Genomic DNA, 14,435 nt, shown 5'->3' with positions numbered 1-14,435 from the left:
CTCGACAAATAAAAGGAAAACGTTAATTTATGTTTTAATATTTTATTTCAGGTACAAAAGGCTTCCTGGTAAGTCAGGGAGTAACGCTGCAGCTTGCAAATAGGTCACCCTTTGGTCTGAGACGGCATCTCCTCCTTCAGAGTTTAGACAGGAGGGCGACGCTGGCCCCCTCCTCGCGCTGGGAGCTCAGGAAGGTGTGGTCGAGGTTCAGGTAGCTGGTGAGGAACTCTGGGAAGTCCCTCTTCAGCACCACCTCTAGGAACATCTCTGCGGCGGTCTGCAACCTCTCCGCAGCCCTGAGGCACATGAGGGCTCTGTCAGCGGATCACGAGGCTACAGGGACATAGAGCCATACACTCGGCTGTGTGGCTAGCCATGCTAGCCGTGCTAGCCGTGCTTATGATGCTACGCTTGTCCTCCGACTTACTAGAACCAAGCTTGTGCTTTTCTTACGGCCTGTGCGTGTGTGTGTGTGTGGGCCCTCCTCCTACCTAACGGTTTGACAGGCGGTGACCTCCGTCAGCTCCTTCATGACCTCCTGGGTGAGCTGCACCACCAGGCTCCGGGACACCACCCTCTGGCTGTCCTCCAGCCGGGCCTGGTGGAGGATCCACTGCCACACCTGACACCACTCACTCAGTTAATGGGATAGTACTCACTGAGTGATGGGATAGTACTCACAGTGATGGGATAGTACTCACTGAGTGATGGGATAGTACTCACTGAGTGATGGGATAGTACTCACTGAGTGATGGGATAGTACTCACTGAGTGATGGGATAGTACTCACTGAGTGATGGGATAGTACTCACTGAGTGATGGGATAGTACTCACTGAGTGATGGGATAGTACTCACTGAGTGATGGGATAGTACTCACTGAGTGATGGGATAGTACTCACTGAGTGATGGGATAGTACTCACTGTGATGGGATAGTACTCACTGAGTGATGGGATAGTACTCACTGAGTGATGGGATAGTACTCACTGAGTGATGGGATAGTACTCACTGAGTGATGGGATAGTACTCACTGAGTGATGGGATAGTACTCACTGAGTGATGGGATAGTACTCACTGAGTGATGGGATAGTACTCACTGAGTGATGGGATAGTACTCACTGTGATGGGATAGTACTCACTGAGTGATGGGATAGTACTCACTGAGTGATGGGATAGTACTCACTGAGTGATGGGATAGTACTCACTGAGTGATGGGATAGTACTCACTGAGTGATGGGATAGTACTCACTGAGTGATGGGGATAATACTCAGTGATATGGAGATAATACTCACACTCAGTGATATGGGGTTAGTACTCATACTCAGTGATATGGGGTTAGTACTCATACTCAGTGATATGGGGTTAGTACTCATACTCAGTGATATGGGGTTAGTACTCATACTCAGTGATATGGGGTTAGTACTCACACTCAGTGATATGGGGTTAGTACTCATACTCAGTGATATGGGGTTATTTTATATTATAATGTATCGTCCCTAAACGTGGGTATAGGGTTAAACAATGTTGAGCAAATCCTATCATGCTCCTAAATATATGGTTAAAGACGATGAAGCCTGCTATATCGGGTAGGAAAAAGGACTTTTCTCAAACCACCTGTGATCTGGAGATCTCTGCTGTGGCAGAGTCTTCGACCTGGCCTCTGTAGAAGAAATGGCCTTTCCCTGAGGAAGATGGGATAGGTGGTAGAGTTATGAGCAGAGGCAGTCCATCTCTGGACCATTTCAACCACGGGACCGTATAAGAGTACAAACTTAATAATTAGGAAGGTAGTGTGTGTGCTCACCTGACAGCCAAGCATGAATAAATAGGATGCCCACGCCAATGTTATACTGTAAGCCATGAAGGGTTACTCCCCCCTGTTGAGAAATAAATACACAACCTCAATCCATGCTGATCATAATAAGAAGCCCAAATGTACTGTGATTGTAATAATATGAACGCTTTCTTCTGACCCCAGTCTCCCTAAAGCTGTACCGGTCCTCAATGTGACCCAGGAGATCACATAGAGGCTCAATCACATGCACAGCCCAGTGTGGTCCGGGGTCCGCATATACGTCCCATCCCCTAAAGTGCATTCAGCCAAAACCGGAATAGAAATGCACAAGCCTCCAACATTGTTGACCTAGTCAGTGTCTAGCCCCCGGTTAGGGTTGCCCCCTAACCCCCGGGGTTCTGCCACCCACCGCAGGCATGCACAGCAGGTCCTCGGGCGTCACCGTGACGTCCTCTCGGACCCGGTGGAGCTGGTTCTCCCCTCCGGTGTGCTGCTGGAACAGCTGGCGGAGAGGGACAGAGGGGTCAGCCCGAGTGTGGCCGCCGACAGCGGCTACCAGGCCGCGGCCAGAGACGACCCCACCGCTCACCTTCTGCATGGGCTCGATCAGCTTCAGGTCGTACACCATGAAGCCGTCCACGCCCGCCTGGATCTCCAGCAGCTTCAGCCTGAGGGTACGAGGGAACATTATTGGACCCCCAGGATTAGGAACGTGTTGACGTCTTTCTGTCGTCCTTTTTCGATTGAGCCGTTTGTGGTTAATTAAGTAATTAATATGATGAGGTTAATCTGTCCATACGGAATGCATGAGCATAATTCAATTTCAAATGTGTATCATACCGCTGTCTAGCTGCAAAGACGCCCAAAACATCACAGACTAGCAGGTTGAGAATAACATGAGGCCACACTGACTAGCAGGTTGAGAATAACATGAGGCCACACTGACTAGCAGGTTGATAACATGAGGCCACACTGACTAGCAGGTAGAGAATAACATGAGGCCACACATGACTAGCAGGTTGAGAATAACATGAGGCCATACTGACCAGCAGGTTGAGAATAACATGAGGCCCCATTGACTAGCAGGTTGAGAATAACATGAGGCCACACTGACTAGCAGGTTGATAACATGAGGCCGTACTGACTAGCAGGTTGATAACATGAGGCCACACTGACTAGCAGGTTGATAACATGAGGCCACACTGACTAGCAGGTTGATAACATGAGGCCGTACTGACTAGCAGGTTGATAACATGAGGCCACACTGACTAGCAGGTTGATAACATGAGGCCGTACTGACTAGCAGGTTGATAACATGAGGCCGTACTGACTAGCAGGTTGATAACATGAGGCCACACTGACTAGCAGGTTGATAACATGAGGCCACACTGACTAGCAGGTTGATAACATGAGGCCACACTGACTAGCAGGTTGATAACATGAGGCTGTACTGACTAGCAGGTTTATAACATGAGGCCACACTGACTAGCAGGTGGATAACATGAGGCCGTACTGACTAGCAGGTTGATAACATGAGGCCGTACTGACTAGCAGGTTAATGAGCGCTAGCTGCAGTGGGGGCACCTTGTGACGTTAGCCAGCACGGTGCGGTGGGCGGGGCCGTCCCGGGCCGGGGGCAGCAGGGGGGCGGCCATGCCCCCGGTGGCCAGCGCCCCGCGGCGGTGGCAGGTCTGCACCAGCAGGTCCATGTAGCTGCGGAGGAAGCGCTTCTCCATGTTGACGTACTTACTGCGGTCGGGGAGGAGGAAGTCCCCCCTGTGGCCTGTAGGGGGCAGAACCACAACCCACTGGTAGAACCACAGGCCACTGACACACCAGCACAGAACCACTGACCCACCAGCATAGAACCACAGCCCACTGACCCACCAGTATAGAACCACAGCCTCACCAGCATAGAACCACTGACTCACCAGTATAGAACCACAACCCACATTGGCATTCTACAAAGATTGGTAATTTTTTTCCGTTACAACCAAACCAAAAGAGATAAGATAAGAATTTATAAATGCAAATAGCTCTTTTAAAAAAAATATATTAACTGTCTTGACGATGGAGGGACCTTGTCGGATATGGCGACAGCATTATTCATCAGGCCGGCTGCGATCGCAGACAGAACCATGCACACAGAACACTGACCGAACTTATTGACGAAGGAGGCAGAGTAGTCCCAGATGCCGCAGTTGAGACCGGCAGAGTGCTCCCGCAGCTCGTAGAGGATCTCCTCCATTTCGAACGTGGCCAGGACGTTCTCGATGAGCACGGTGGCCTTGATACTTCCCCGGGGTAGCTGTAGCTGTAAACACGACCCTCAGTACAACCGTAATACGACTCATACTAGAGAATCTAATAATGACTACAATGGTGCTTATAACTATATAGTATATACAAAAATAAAATCTGTACCGTACACCAATGGTGCATGTACTTGTATCTTGTATCAACAGTAAAAATAAAAGATAATACAAACTGAAGATTTAAATATCTAAAGAAATGCTAGTGTGTTCAATATTGGAGTTAGTTCAATTAATTGATAATGAAATGGATATGAACCTGATGTTGTGCCCAAAGGAATATGTTATTCCATAATCTTGCTTCCATGAAACTCTCTACCTGAAAACAAAGGTGGAAAAGGAGGATGATGAAAGATGGATGGGAAAGCATTTCAATAGAGAAGATTGATTGGAATGAACCGTATGTAAAGCTTCAGAGTGCAGTGGTAATAGTGTGTGTGTTATACTTTGGACAGGTAGAAGAAGGGTCCACTCTCGCTGTCGTAAAGAGCCTTTCCACAGTGAAACATCAGGAGTCCAAAGTCAAACAGAGGACCAGGAACCTCTCTGCCGTTCACCTGGAGACAAAGAGCTCAACTAAATCATCACCTCACTTAAACTGGAGACAAAGAGCTCAACTAACTCATCACCTCACCTAACCTGGAGACAAAGAGCTCAACTTACTCATCACCTCACTTAACCTGGAGACAAAGAGCTCAACTTACTCATCACCTCACATAACCTGGAGACAAAGAGCTCAACTTACTCATCACCTCACCTAACCTGGAGACAAAGAGCTAAACTTACTCATCACCTCACTTAACCTGGAGACAAAGAGCTAACTTACTCATCACCTCACCTAACCTGGAGACAAAGAGCTAACTTACTCATCACCTCACCTAACCTGGAGACAAAGAGCTAAACTAACTCATCACCTCACTTAACCTGGAGACAAAGAGCTAAACTAACTCATCACCTCACTTAACCTGGAGACAAAGAGCTAACTTACTCATCACCTCACTTAACCTGGAGACAAAGAGCTCAACTTACTCATCACCTCACCTAACCTGGAGACAAAGAGCTAAACTTACTCATCACCTCACTTAACCTGGAGACAAAGAGCTAACTTACTCATCACCTCACTTAACCTGGAGACAAAGAGCTAACTTACTCATCACCTCACCTAACCTGGAGACAAAGAGCTAACTTACTCATCACCTCACCTAACCTGGAGACAAAGAGCTAAACTAACTCATCACCTCACTTAACCTGGAGAAAAAGAGCTAAAATAAGCGTAACTATTTATATTCACTACATTCTATTTAAAGGGCAGTGTAACACTAAAATAAAACGATTGCCTGAAAGTTTATTACAACTACTGTTTCTAATAGGTTCAGTGGAACAGGTCACATGTCAGATGACATCACGTGTCGATCAGGACTAGAAAAATATTACATAATATATAATCATATTCAAGACTGAAGCCTAACTACCAGCATGTTGTGCTCCACCATATTCCACGCCCGGGGGCGCAGCATGAGCACGGGAGCCTGGGGCAGGGCTGGGATGTCTGCAAACAGACATGAGGGGAGCTTAGACCCTTCACGAGGGGCACACGCTCCCATCGTCTTCACCAATGTCGTTTGAACAGGACGTTCTCGCACTAGCAGGGAATCAGACGGCAATGGCATAACATTCACTCACCGCAGAGTCAACTCACCGGGGAACTGGTTGTGTACCACTTTGCATACATTACTAATGCCTTTGATTTGGTTGTAGAACGTGGGGCAGTTTCCATCATCGAAGTCAATCTGCCGAAAAAAAAAAGCAAAAGAAGATAGAATGTTCAGAAGAGGGATTCACTTTCAAATGTTTGTTTTTCGTAAAACAAACGGAACCTTTTGCATCGCTGATACACTAAAGCTTCTGCTGAGTAAACGGAGAACAGGGACGATGTCCTCCTGGAGGTCTGAGCCTAGAGGACCCCTCCTGCTGCCACCGGCCCCCACCTCCACCGCCCCCCACCCCCCCCCCGGCCCCACTGGTCTCACCTGCAGGCCCTGCGCCGGGGACCGCAGGGCGCGGAGGAGGCGCTCCGTGTCACATGGGGCCATGTCCCCCACGTCCACGTGCCTCCTCCGCAGCCGCGGCGGCACCGGCAGCACCCTCCAGGACGGGTCGTCCCGGATGTGGCGCGTGGCCCGGGAGAAGGCGGGCAGGTCGCCGGACGCGTCCAGGTGGGCCTTCCTGGAGACCCTGAGCTGCAGCACCTGAACACCAGGGGGCAGCGGAGCAGGGCGGAGAGAAGCAGCCACAAGGAATATCAGGAGTAGTGATTGCTTTTTAATGTTGAAAGTCCTAAATGAACTCAAGTTTGTGACCATTACCCTCCTGATGACAGACCATTACCCTCCTGATGACAGACCATTACCCTCCTAATGGTCATTACCCTCCTAATGGTCATTACCCTCCTAATGGTCATTACCCTGCTGGTGACAGACCATTACCTGCCTGATGACATTACCCTCCTGATGGTCATTACCCTCCTGAAGAACCTTACCCTCCTGATGACAGACCATTACCCTCCAGCCTCTGTTCTGAAGGAGGGCTGGAGCAGCATGAACAATAAACAGATGACTTTACCACCCACCCAGTTGCCCTTAGCATCTGCCCCTAAATGGATGCAATTGAAGTATGCAGCGAAACGATAAAGCAATTCCATACGTTTCAATTCATCTCTTTTGCGTTTGCCTTTTACCTTACGCAGGACTGTAAGACAACGTACCAAAGGACACCGCTTACCAAACCACCAAATGTCACAATATTAGTAGCAGTCTGTCCACCTGGTCACCTTCACCCAACGGGCCCCAGCTTGGCCTCTTGAGCCTACAGCCACCGTACCAAACCTTGGACTTTATCTATCAATTATTAAGCACTGGTGCTGATACAAGAGGGAAATGGCCCTGGGGGTCTGTCCCAAAAGACACATAAACAAAATCTGAAGTCCTACTCAGAAATGAGATAGAAACCCTTAAAGAAACTGAGACTAAAGCCTTCAGTATCTTGCTTCCTCCTTTAAACTAGGTTACCTCCATTAACCAACAGTATATTTTATTATTTGTGTAGGGTGGTCAGGGAGTCAGACAGATTGGTCTCTAGGGCCGGGTGAGGCTGCACGACTTTTGTGGTTGAACCAGCCATCACCAGGCACACTCAGGGAGATCTCCTGCACGGCACATGGAGCCCCAGCTCATGGATTATTGTCTTTCCAACCTTACAACAACCTGGTTTCAAACCTCATCACCCTGCATCCTTGGTCGTGAGGAGTCCAGTAAAGGCCCCCATGCAGCAGCATCATGGTTATATTATGATTGTGTGTCATTGCTATCTATTGATTGGTCCTAACCTGATCCACCTCATTGTCAAACTCAGACACCAGCTGATGGAGGAAGAGCAAGGAGGCTGGTGTGAAGAGGGTTCCATACTCTTCCTCAAGGCCTCGGGGCGACGGAGACAGCTCTACTCCTACGGGGACCTGTAGGATGTATGAATGTGTGTTTGAGAAGCACATACTTGGATAAAAGCTTCAATGTGTCAAATTCTCTAGCATTACAGTTTTGGTCGTACATCTGGAGCTAACAAACCAGCTAACAATATCTTCTTATTGTTAGGGTGACGTTGTGGTAAACATGTAGCCTGATATTGATTTAGTAAAGTCCTCACACCTCCCATTAGTATGCACTCTGATGTATAATAACGGGCTAATATGCTCCATACATTATAATAAAATGTAAATATAGAACAGCAAAACTGAAGAAATTTACTGATAGCCTATAATGATGCGTTTAGGATCCTCACGCTCACTGACACTAAACAGAGTGATACAAGGTACTCCTCTGGGTTGTGGAAACACTGGAATTGGTGTTTGTATGTATTTTAATCAATGTTGACCTTGTATTTTAATCTATGTTGACCTTGGCGCAGTATTGTCTTTTATATGGAACTTTGAGTCTGGAATATAGTATTCATTCATTCAATAACTGGCCTAGAACTATAATGGGGTGAAAAGATATCTAAATAGCAATTCATATCTAAACTATGTTATTTAATTGTCTAAAAATATTTCAATAATGTAGATCCAGAATCAAATGTGGTGCATGCGAGAGAGGCTACTTACCGACATGTCGACCTGTGTCCTGTGCGCATGAAGAAACTCGGACTTTGGTTATTGGACGTCCTTCACTGTTTGAACAGGAAAGGTCTATATAGTGTTTGAGTTTAAAGTAGGCCTACATCTTAGAATATAAATTGTTTGGACTCCAGTATGCTACAAATTGTAGTCCTTTAAATTACTTATTACGTAGTCCTACTGACAATTATTATTTCTTTAAGTTGTGACTTTTTTTTGTGTGTGTCGCATATATGTGTTCCTGGGGTGGCGTTCAACTCGGACGCCACCCTTCCAAGTTGCAATTTATTTTGCCTTCCGAGACGTCATTTCCGGTCTCGGAGCATTTATAGCGTTCCCGTTAGTCTTTGTGATTGTGTCATGAAATTGGCCAGCCGTTCTTTATTGTTAGATACATTACTCTTTGGCAAACCAGGACCATAATGGAAATAAGCCCATGGGCTTTTTTGTGTCATCCTTTTGACCTGATGTACATTTGTGCACTTGCCTTTGTGCATGTGTGTCAATAAAGAATTTCAATCAATCAAAACAAACAACACAACAACACTACATTGTATTGCACGCACAGCAAGACCGTGCAATATAAAAATTGGTGACCGGAATAAAGTAGCAATTTAATCAAGTGTGTAAGAGCATTTAAAATCTACATTAAAATGACCAACGTGGTACAAATACAAAGAAAATAAATCTCTTCACGGGCGCAGCCATTTTTGTTGAGAGCGTCATCACTGCTCTCGTGCCGCCTTCGAAGCAGATCTGAGGTTCGGAAGCTCGTACGCGTCTTTATGTAAACCTTCCATTTTTCCGAAATAAGACTGTTCAGGAAACGTTCGTATGCTATGACATTAAAACCGGAAAAACAGATTGTTCGTGAGACTAGACTTCATAATAAGTATGGATGCCCGCAGGGATCTCTTTGCGCTTCTTTGCTGAATCAGATGAATCAGTTATTAGAACTGCTTGCGATGGTTGAACATGAACGAGAATTTATCAGGTGATGTTTATAATTGTATTCTATCTGAACGCGTCCTTTACGCACATATGACGCGGAGGATGCGCTCCGTGGTTGGGGATTGGTCTCGCGATATCTCCACGACTCCGTAACGCATTACGTGGCTTCAAATCAGAGTACAAGGTGTGTTTGTTGATCGCTGCTGATGCTGCGAAGAAATAAGAGGTACTTTGGGTTTGACGACCATCATGTAATAACAATTGGTAATAAGCGTGAGCCGGGACATAGTATCCATGTTACACGGGAGGGACAGTGTTGGATCAGTCATCAACCCACCAGCAGCAGCTCTATTTGCCTACGCCTTCGTCTTGGACGTATTCCGGTTAGGTAGTAGGTGATATTTGGTCAATCTAGTCGACAACGGCATTTATCGTTGCCAACCGGTTTATCCCGAGTAGATAGATATCAGTTGAACTTGAACTATATACACATATATATAAATAAATATATATATATATTTAATTATACCATGGCCGGGGTGGAGCCAGCTGGATTCCCAAGCTCTCTGTCCAGCACGACTCTTCCTCCTCCTCGCACGCGGATCTTTAAAATCATAGTGATCGGGGACTCTGGAGTTGGAAAGACGTGTCTCACCTATCGGTTTTGCGCCGGCAAGTTTCCAGAGAAGACCGAGGCAACGATTGGCGTGGATTTCAGGGAACGTCTCATCGACATTGATGGCGAGAAAATCAAGGTGCGGGGTGACCAACACTCGCCTATATCCCATTAACTTCCGTTTGTACCATTTATGGGGATTACCATAAGTTAAACATATTCATACTCCAGGTGGTTTTATGTCGTAGTGGCCTCTGTGACCCATCACCAGCACATGACTGGACCTTTTACATCTCGGCATACTCTCTCTCCCCGTTTTTCTTCATCTCATTCCTCCGTCCTCAGATCCAGCTGTGGGACACAGCAGGCCAGGAGCGCTTCAGGAAGTCCATGGTGCAGCACTACTACCGCAACGTGCACGCCGTGGTGTTTGTGTACGACGTGACCAGCGCCGGCAGCTTCCGGGGTCTCCCCTCCTGGATCGAGGAGTGCAAGCAGCACGCCCTGGGCACGGAGGTGCCGCGCATCCTGGTGGGCAACAAGTGCGACCTGCGGGACTCAGTCCAGGTGGGCACCGACGTGGCGCAGCAGTTCGCCGACTCCCACTCCATGCCGCTCTTCGAGACGTCGGCCAAGAGTCCGGGTTCTAACGGGGGCGCCGACGGGGCCAGCGGCGGCGGGAACAGCGACCACGTGGAAGCCATTTTCATGACCGTGGCGCACAAGTTGAAGTCCCAGAAACCTTTGATGCTGAGCCAGCCCTCTGGTGCGGGGGCCAGCGGCGGGACGGTCCACCTGGACAGGGGGAGGGACGGGGGGGGAGACGGGACCAGAGGCTGGGCCTGCAGCAGCTGCTGAGAGGCCCCCGGGGGTCAGAAAGGACCTCTTCTAAAAGACCGAGAGGATCACGGAGAGGAGAGGCTGAGGGAGGGGTGAGGGGGAGTGCACCTGGATGGGGAGGCTCTCTCTTCCGACTTTCGACCAAAACACATCTAGCCACAAGCGCCAAGTGTATTTGAAGAGTACAGTATTCAGTACAGGAGAGTCATCTTAAATGAACATGAACCAACGTTTAAGAGGTAGTGCTAATTCATTGTCCCAATCATTTCCTTGCTATGTTCTTCACAGCATTACTGCGGTGATATTTTGTTACTGACATGCTATCTACAAAGTGAAATCCTTCAAAGGGCATCTTTAATTCTCCATTTATTTGATATTCAATGAATTGGCGTCCGCACTGACAATATAGCATACAGAGTATCAAACCTAGCGTCCTGCCAATGTGACTCGATGTAGCTCACCTTGTTGCCCCTATGCACCCATACTGCTCTGCCCCTCAATCAGAGAACAAAACAAATCAGTTTCATGAGCACCAACGCTTCAATTGTTGCTCCAGAAACCTTTTTCTATTGAAGTGTCAATGGAATATTTAAGGAGGCTTAAGTTACTCAGCAACACACCTGTGTTTGACTCCTAATGGGGATACACATAACTATTGATCCGACTACTGATACACAGTGTACATGTCTATCACCTTGCAATCTGGACTTTGTGAATGACCTGCCTTGGAGAAGGATGAAATCAGGATTGTGACCGTCATTCCTGCCCATGCTACTGTGTGTACCTTCTAATGTCTGAAAGATGTTTGGAGGCATGTCCACCACAAACCCAACCTAAAAGCAGCATCTAGTGAAGCTAATGCCCTTTGTGATGGGTTGATATTGGTGCCTAGTTACGTCACTTGCCTTATGTGGTCCTTGTAAAGAAGTATTGCACAGCATCAGCGAGGATGGAGACTATATCATTGAATTGTTTTAAAAGTGTTAAGGGTGCGCACATCTCCTGTGAGCTTGCGACGGGCGTGAATTTACAAACTCTCTAACAAGAGTTGAACAGGAATGATGTATTTCTCACAAATCAGAGGATAAGGAAGCATGAACATACCTCTCATAGGCTAAAATATATGTACTTCTCAAACACTCAGGCAAGATGTGAACGGATGCTAATTTCCTTTGAGTCATGTCACTGGTCCTAAAGGATGTTCATGTTCAAGTACAGAGGGCCTCAGGCCTTGTTTTGGCATTTTCCATGCCTACGACTTTGATTTGTCATGTTATTTTCTATTGCATTCAGGGGGGTTTGGGGCCCCACTAATCCCTGCTCAGCCTGTGGGGGGCCCCAGCTGGTACCGGGGCCCCACCTATCCCTGTTCAGCAACCGGGGACCAGGCTGTTCTCTGGATAGGCTCTGAGATGGCTAGGCCGCTATATTGGAAGAATGTGACATTTTGGAAGTTAGTTAGGGTATCCCCATCCGTTGCTACTTTTAAAGGAAGCAGATGGCCTCTTTAGGGCGTTCATTTACAACAGAATACCGGGACAATGCATAGTCTCATAAGAAGGACGCATTGGCCTTTATCGACAGGTGTAGGGAGGAATCGGGTAAGTACATCATGGTGCTGTAGGCAGTGCCCATAAGTGTTCTCCCCTACTTTCACACCACTGATGGAGACCAGTCTTGTCTTGTGTAGTCATGCAATAAATGACCCCTAAACAATCCAAGGCGTGAATCTCATCACTTCTGATCGTGGACATCACTGGTAAATATGCGGCTTGTGTTTACTTTATTCTTTAAATACAGCATACAAAATATTTTTCCTTGATTTCACATTCAGATTACAAACAAACTCAATGTGTCTGTTCGATTTGTGGCTTCCCCATTTTTAAATGGTTGAAATGTGTTTAGAAATTTCTGGAAAACATTAAATCACTGTTAAAAACAATATTTTCACATTGTTTATTTATCGCCTGTATGCATGAGAGGATGTACGGACAATATCTGGCCTTCGACCCATTCACTCAAAATTTCAGCAAAGTCAGTGAGTCTGCTGGGGGGGGGGGGAGTGTCACGTGGTTCAGGTAAACTGAAGAGCCTTTCATCGCCCCCTGCTGGACAGCGAGGAGGTTCCAGGGATCAGCTGACGGATACAAAGCGTTTAAAAGGCTTACGTCCTAACCGACCAGTGGTGGGCAGTTTCAAAATTAATGCTGGAATGAAAAGCAGGGTTCAAAACACAACTGTAGGATTAGGAAAACCAGATTGCCACTTTTAATACACCCACAAAATGTCCTGCTTACCGAGTCACTCACTGCTTGAATTTTGATGAGATTATTCAGGATTCTCATGAGTAGTTTAAATAAAAATGACATATATAAAGCTCAACATATCTTCCAGAAGCATATTCTTTAAATTGATGCACACCATGGTCCACCTTGCCAGGTGCAGACAGTATCCGTCAAGCGGCTCTGTGGAGCCATGCGCTGGCAGACGTAATACATATGTACCCACACCTGAAGGAAATAGGAATCACAGACATATGGAAAGACATGCTCACACTTCATAGAGACTGATCACATTATTCACATCCACACTCAATTTATTCAAGGATTACCTTTTTACGCAACTGGAGATAAACACAGAGTAGAAAACTGTAGGATAGGTGTTAAAGACTTGTCAGACCATAGTGCAATATACCTAAAAGTGAATCCAACCAGTAGGAAGAATAACACAGTCTGGAGGTTTAATGTAGGTCTACTGAATAATAAGGGATTAGTGGAGGAAAAACAGGGAGATATAATCAAATACAAGGAGGAAAATGATAACAGGGAAGTGGAATAGTGATGACTATTCAGTGGGACGCGCTGAAGGCAGTACAATGAGGGAAACTAGTTGCACAAACAGCACTCCTCAAAAGAGCCAGACAAGAACTCTATGCAAACTTAACTAGACAACTAAAGGAACTAGAAAGACAGCACAAAGAGACAAAGGATCTAGACACACTTAAGAAGGTCAAAGAAATTAGAGGGAAGATAGATAATATATTAAAACAGAAGTGGAGAAGAAAACTCGATTTATGAAGCAGACGTATTATGAAGTGGGACCTAGAGCAAACAGATTATTGGCCAGAAGGATTAGGCCACACCAAACATTAAACACTATATATAAGATCAGTAGCCCCTAAAACAGCGTCTGGCCAGCAGGTGGAGTATGGGCCTGTTGGAAGCACACCGGATCTGCTGGGTGGATTTGGTCTGATTGCGGGCACCTGCTCGCTATCAGGCCAATCAGGGAGTGTGTATTTATGTGCCTGCTTTGTCTTGTAGGCGTTGGTGAGCGGGAGCGTATGAGAAGGACAGGAACAGGTTGACGTCGGTGGTGAAACTTACTGGACGCTTCCTGGGACTAGTGTGGGGGGTTCCTGAACATTATTTGAATGGGAAATAAAGACTTGTTGTTGGCAAAGCGCAGTCTTGACTCCGTCCGCTCCTACAACAAACGCCTACACTATGTAACTATGTTTACAGTAGCCGGCTGGATCGCTTAAGGTCACCGGAAGCCGCTCGCCTTCACCTGGAAGTATCTTGACGCCTATTGCTAACAAACATTCTGAAATGCCGTATAGGACAACCAGACCAAAGTTTTCCAATGCTTGGAATAACTGGAAGAATACGGAAGACATTTGGGGTATAAATTTAACGTGACAAAGAGATTTTAGCTTTAGACATACACAAACTTAGTTGGGATTTGACAAGGA

The 14,435-nt window shown here is 46.7% G+C and overlaps 2 protein-coding genes and 1 long non-coding RNA gene across 6 annotated transcripts; 2 read left to right on the top strand and 1 right to left on the bottom strand.

Annotated features, from left to right (window-relative positions):
- Positions 1-26: 26 nt before the first annotated feature.
- On the bottom strand, positions 27-8,541 carry ugl (ureidoglycolate lyase). Its single transcript, XM_060063895.1, has 15 exons — positions 8,263-8,541; positions 7,492-7,620; positions 6,137-6,355; positions 5,806-5,896; positions 5,579-5,655; positions 4,553-4,663; positions 4,366-4,425; positions 3,952-4,108; positions 3,379-3,577; positions 2,384-2,462; positions 2,204-2,296; positions 1,804-1,876; positions 1,614-1,681; positions 492-622; positions 27-296 (listed from the first exon to the last, which is right to left on the bottom strand). The coding sequence occupies exons 1-15, from the start codon at positions 8,266-8,268 to the stop codon at positions 137-139; spliced, it is 1,653 nt and encodes a 550-aa protein (XP_059919878.1). The 5' UTR covers positions 8,269-8,541; the 3' UTR covers positions 27-136.
- On the top strand, positions 2,292-3,456 carry LOC132466634 (uncharacterized). 3 transcript variants are annotated; one of them, XR_009527911.1, is made up of 3 exons: positions 2,292-2,746; positions 2,881-3,224; positions 3,349-3,456. It is a non-coding gene; the product is annotated as an uncharacterized LOC132466634 (long non-coding RNA). The 3 variants fall into 3 exon arrangements; XR_009527910.1 differs by having other exon boundaries at positions 2,847-3,224; XR_009527912.1 differs by having other exon boundaries at positions 2,292-2,777; positions 2,915-3,224.
- A 292-nt stretch (positions 8,542-8,833) lies between the features above and the next one.
- On the top strand, positions 8,834-12,623 carry LOC132466632 (ras-related protein Rab-33B-like). 2 transcript variants are annotated; one of them, XR_009527907.1, is made up of 3 exons: positions 8,834-9,980; positions 10,187-10,761; positions 10,802-12,623. XR_009527907.1 is itself a non-coding variant. In XM_060063934.1 (2 exons), exons 1-2 carry the CDS (start codon positions 9,756-9,758, stop codon positions 10,697-10,699), a joined length of 738 nt encoding a protein of 245 aa, XP_059919917.1. In that variant the 5' UTR covers positions 8,834-9,755; the 3' UTR covers positions 10,700-12,623. The 2 variants fall into 2 exon arrangements, 1 of the variants encoding a protein (XP_059919917.1); XM_060063934.1 differs by having other exon boundaries at positions 10,187-12,623.
- Positions 12,624-14,435: the final 1,812 nt, after the last annotated feature.

The sequence above is a fragment of the Gadus macrocephalus genome, chromosome 10, assembly GCF_031168955.1.
Source record: "Gadus macrocephalus chromosome 10, ASM3116895v1".
NCBI classification, from domain to species: Eukaryota; Metazoa; Chordata; class Actinopteri; order Gadiformes; family Gadidae; genus Gadus; species Gadus macrocephalus.
Note: the sequence above shows the minus strand (reverse complement) of the source record. Positions and strands in the feature narration are given on the sequence as shown.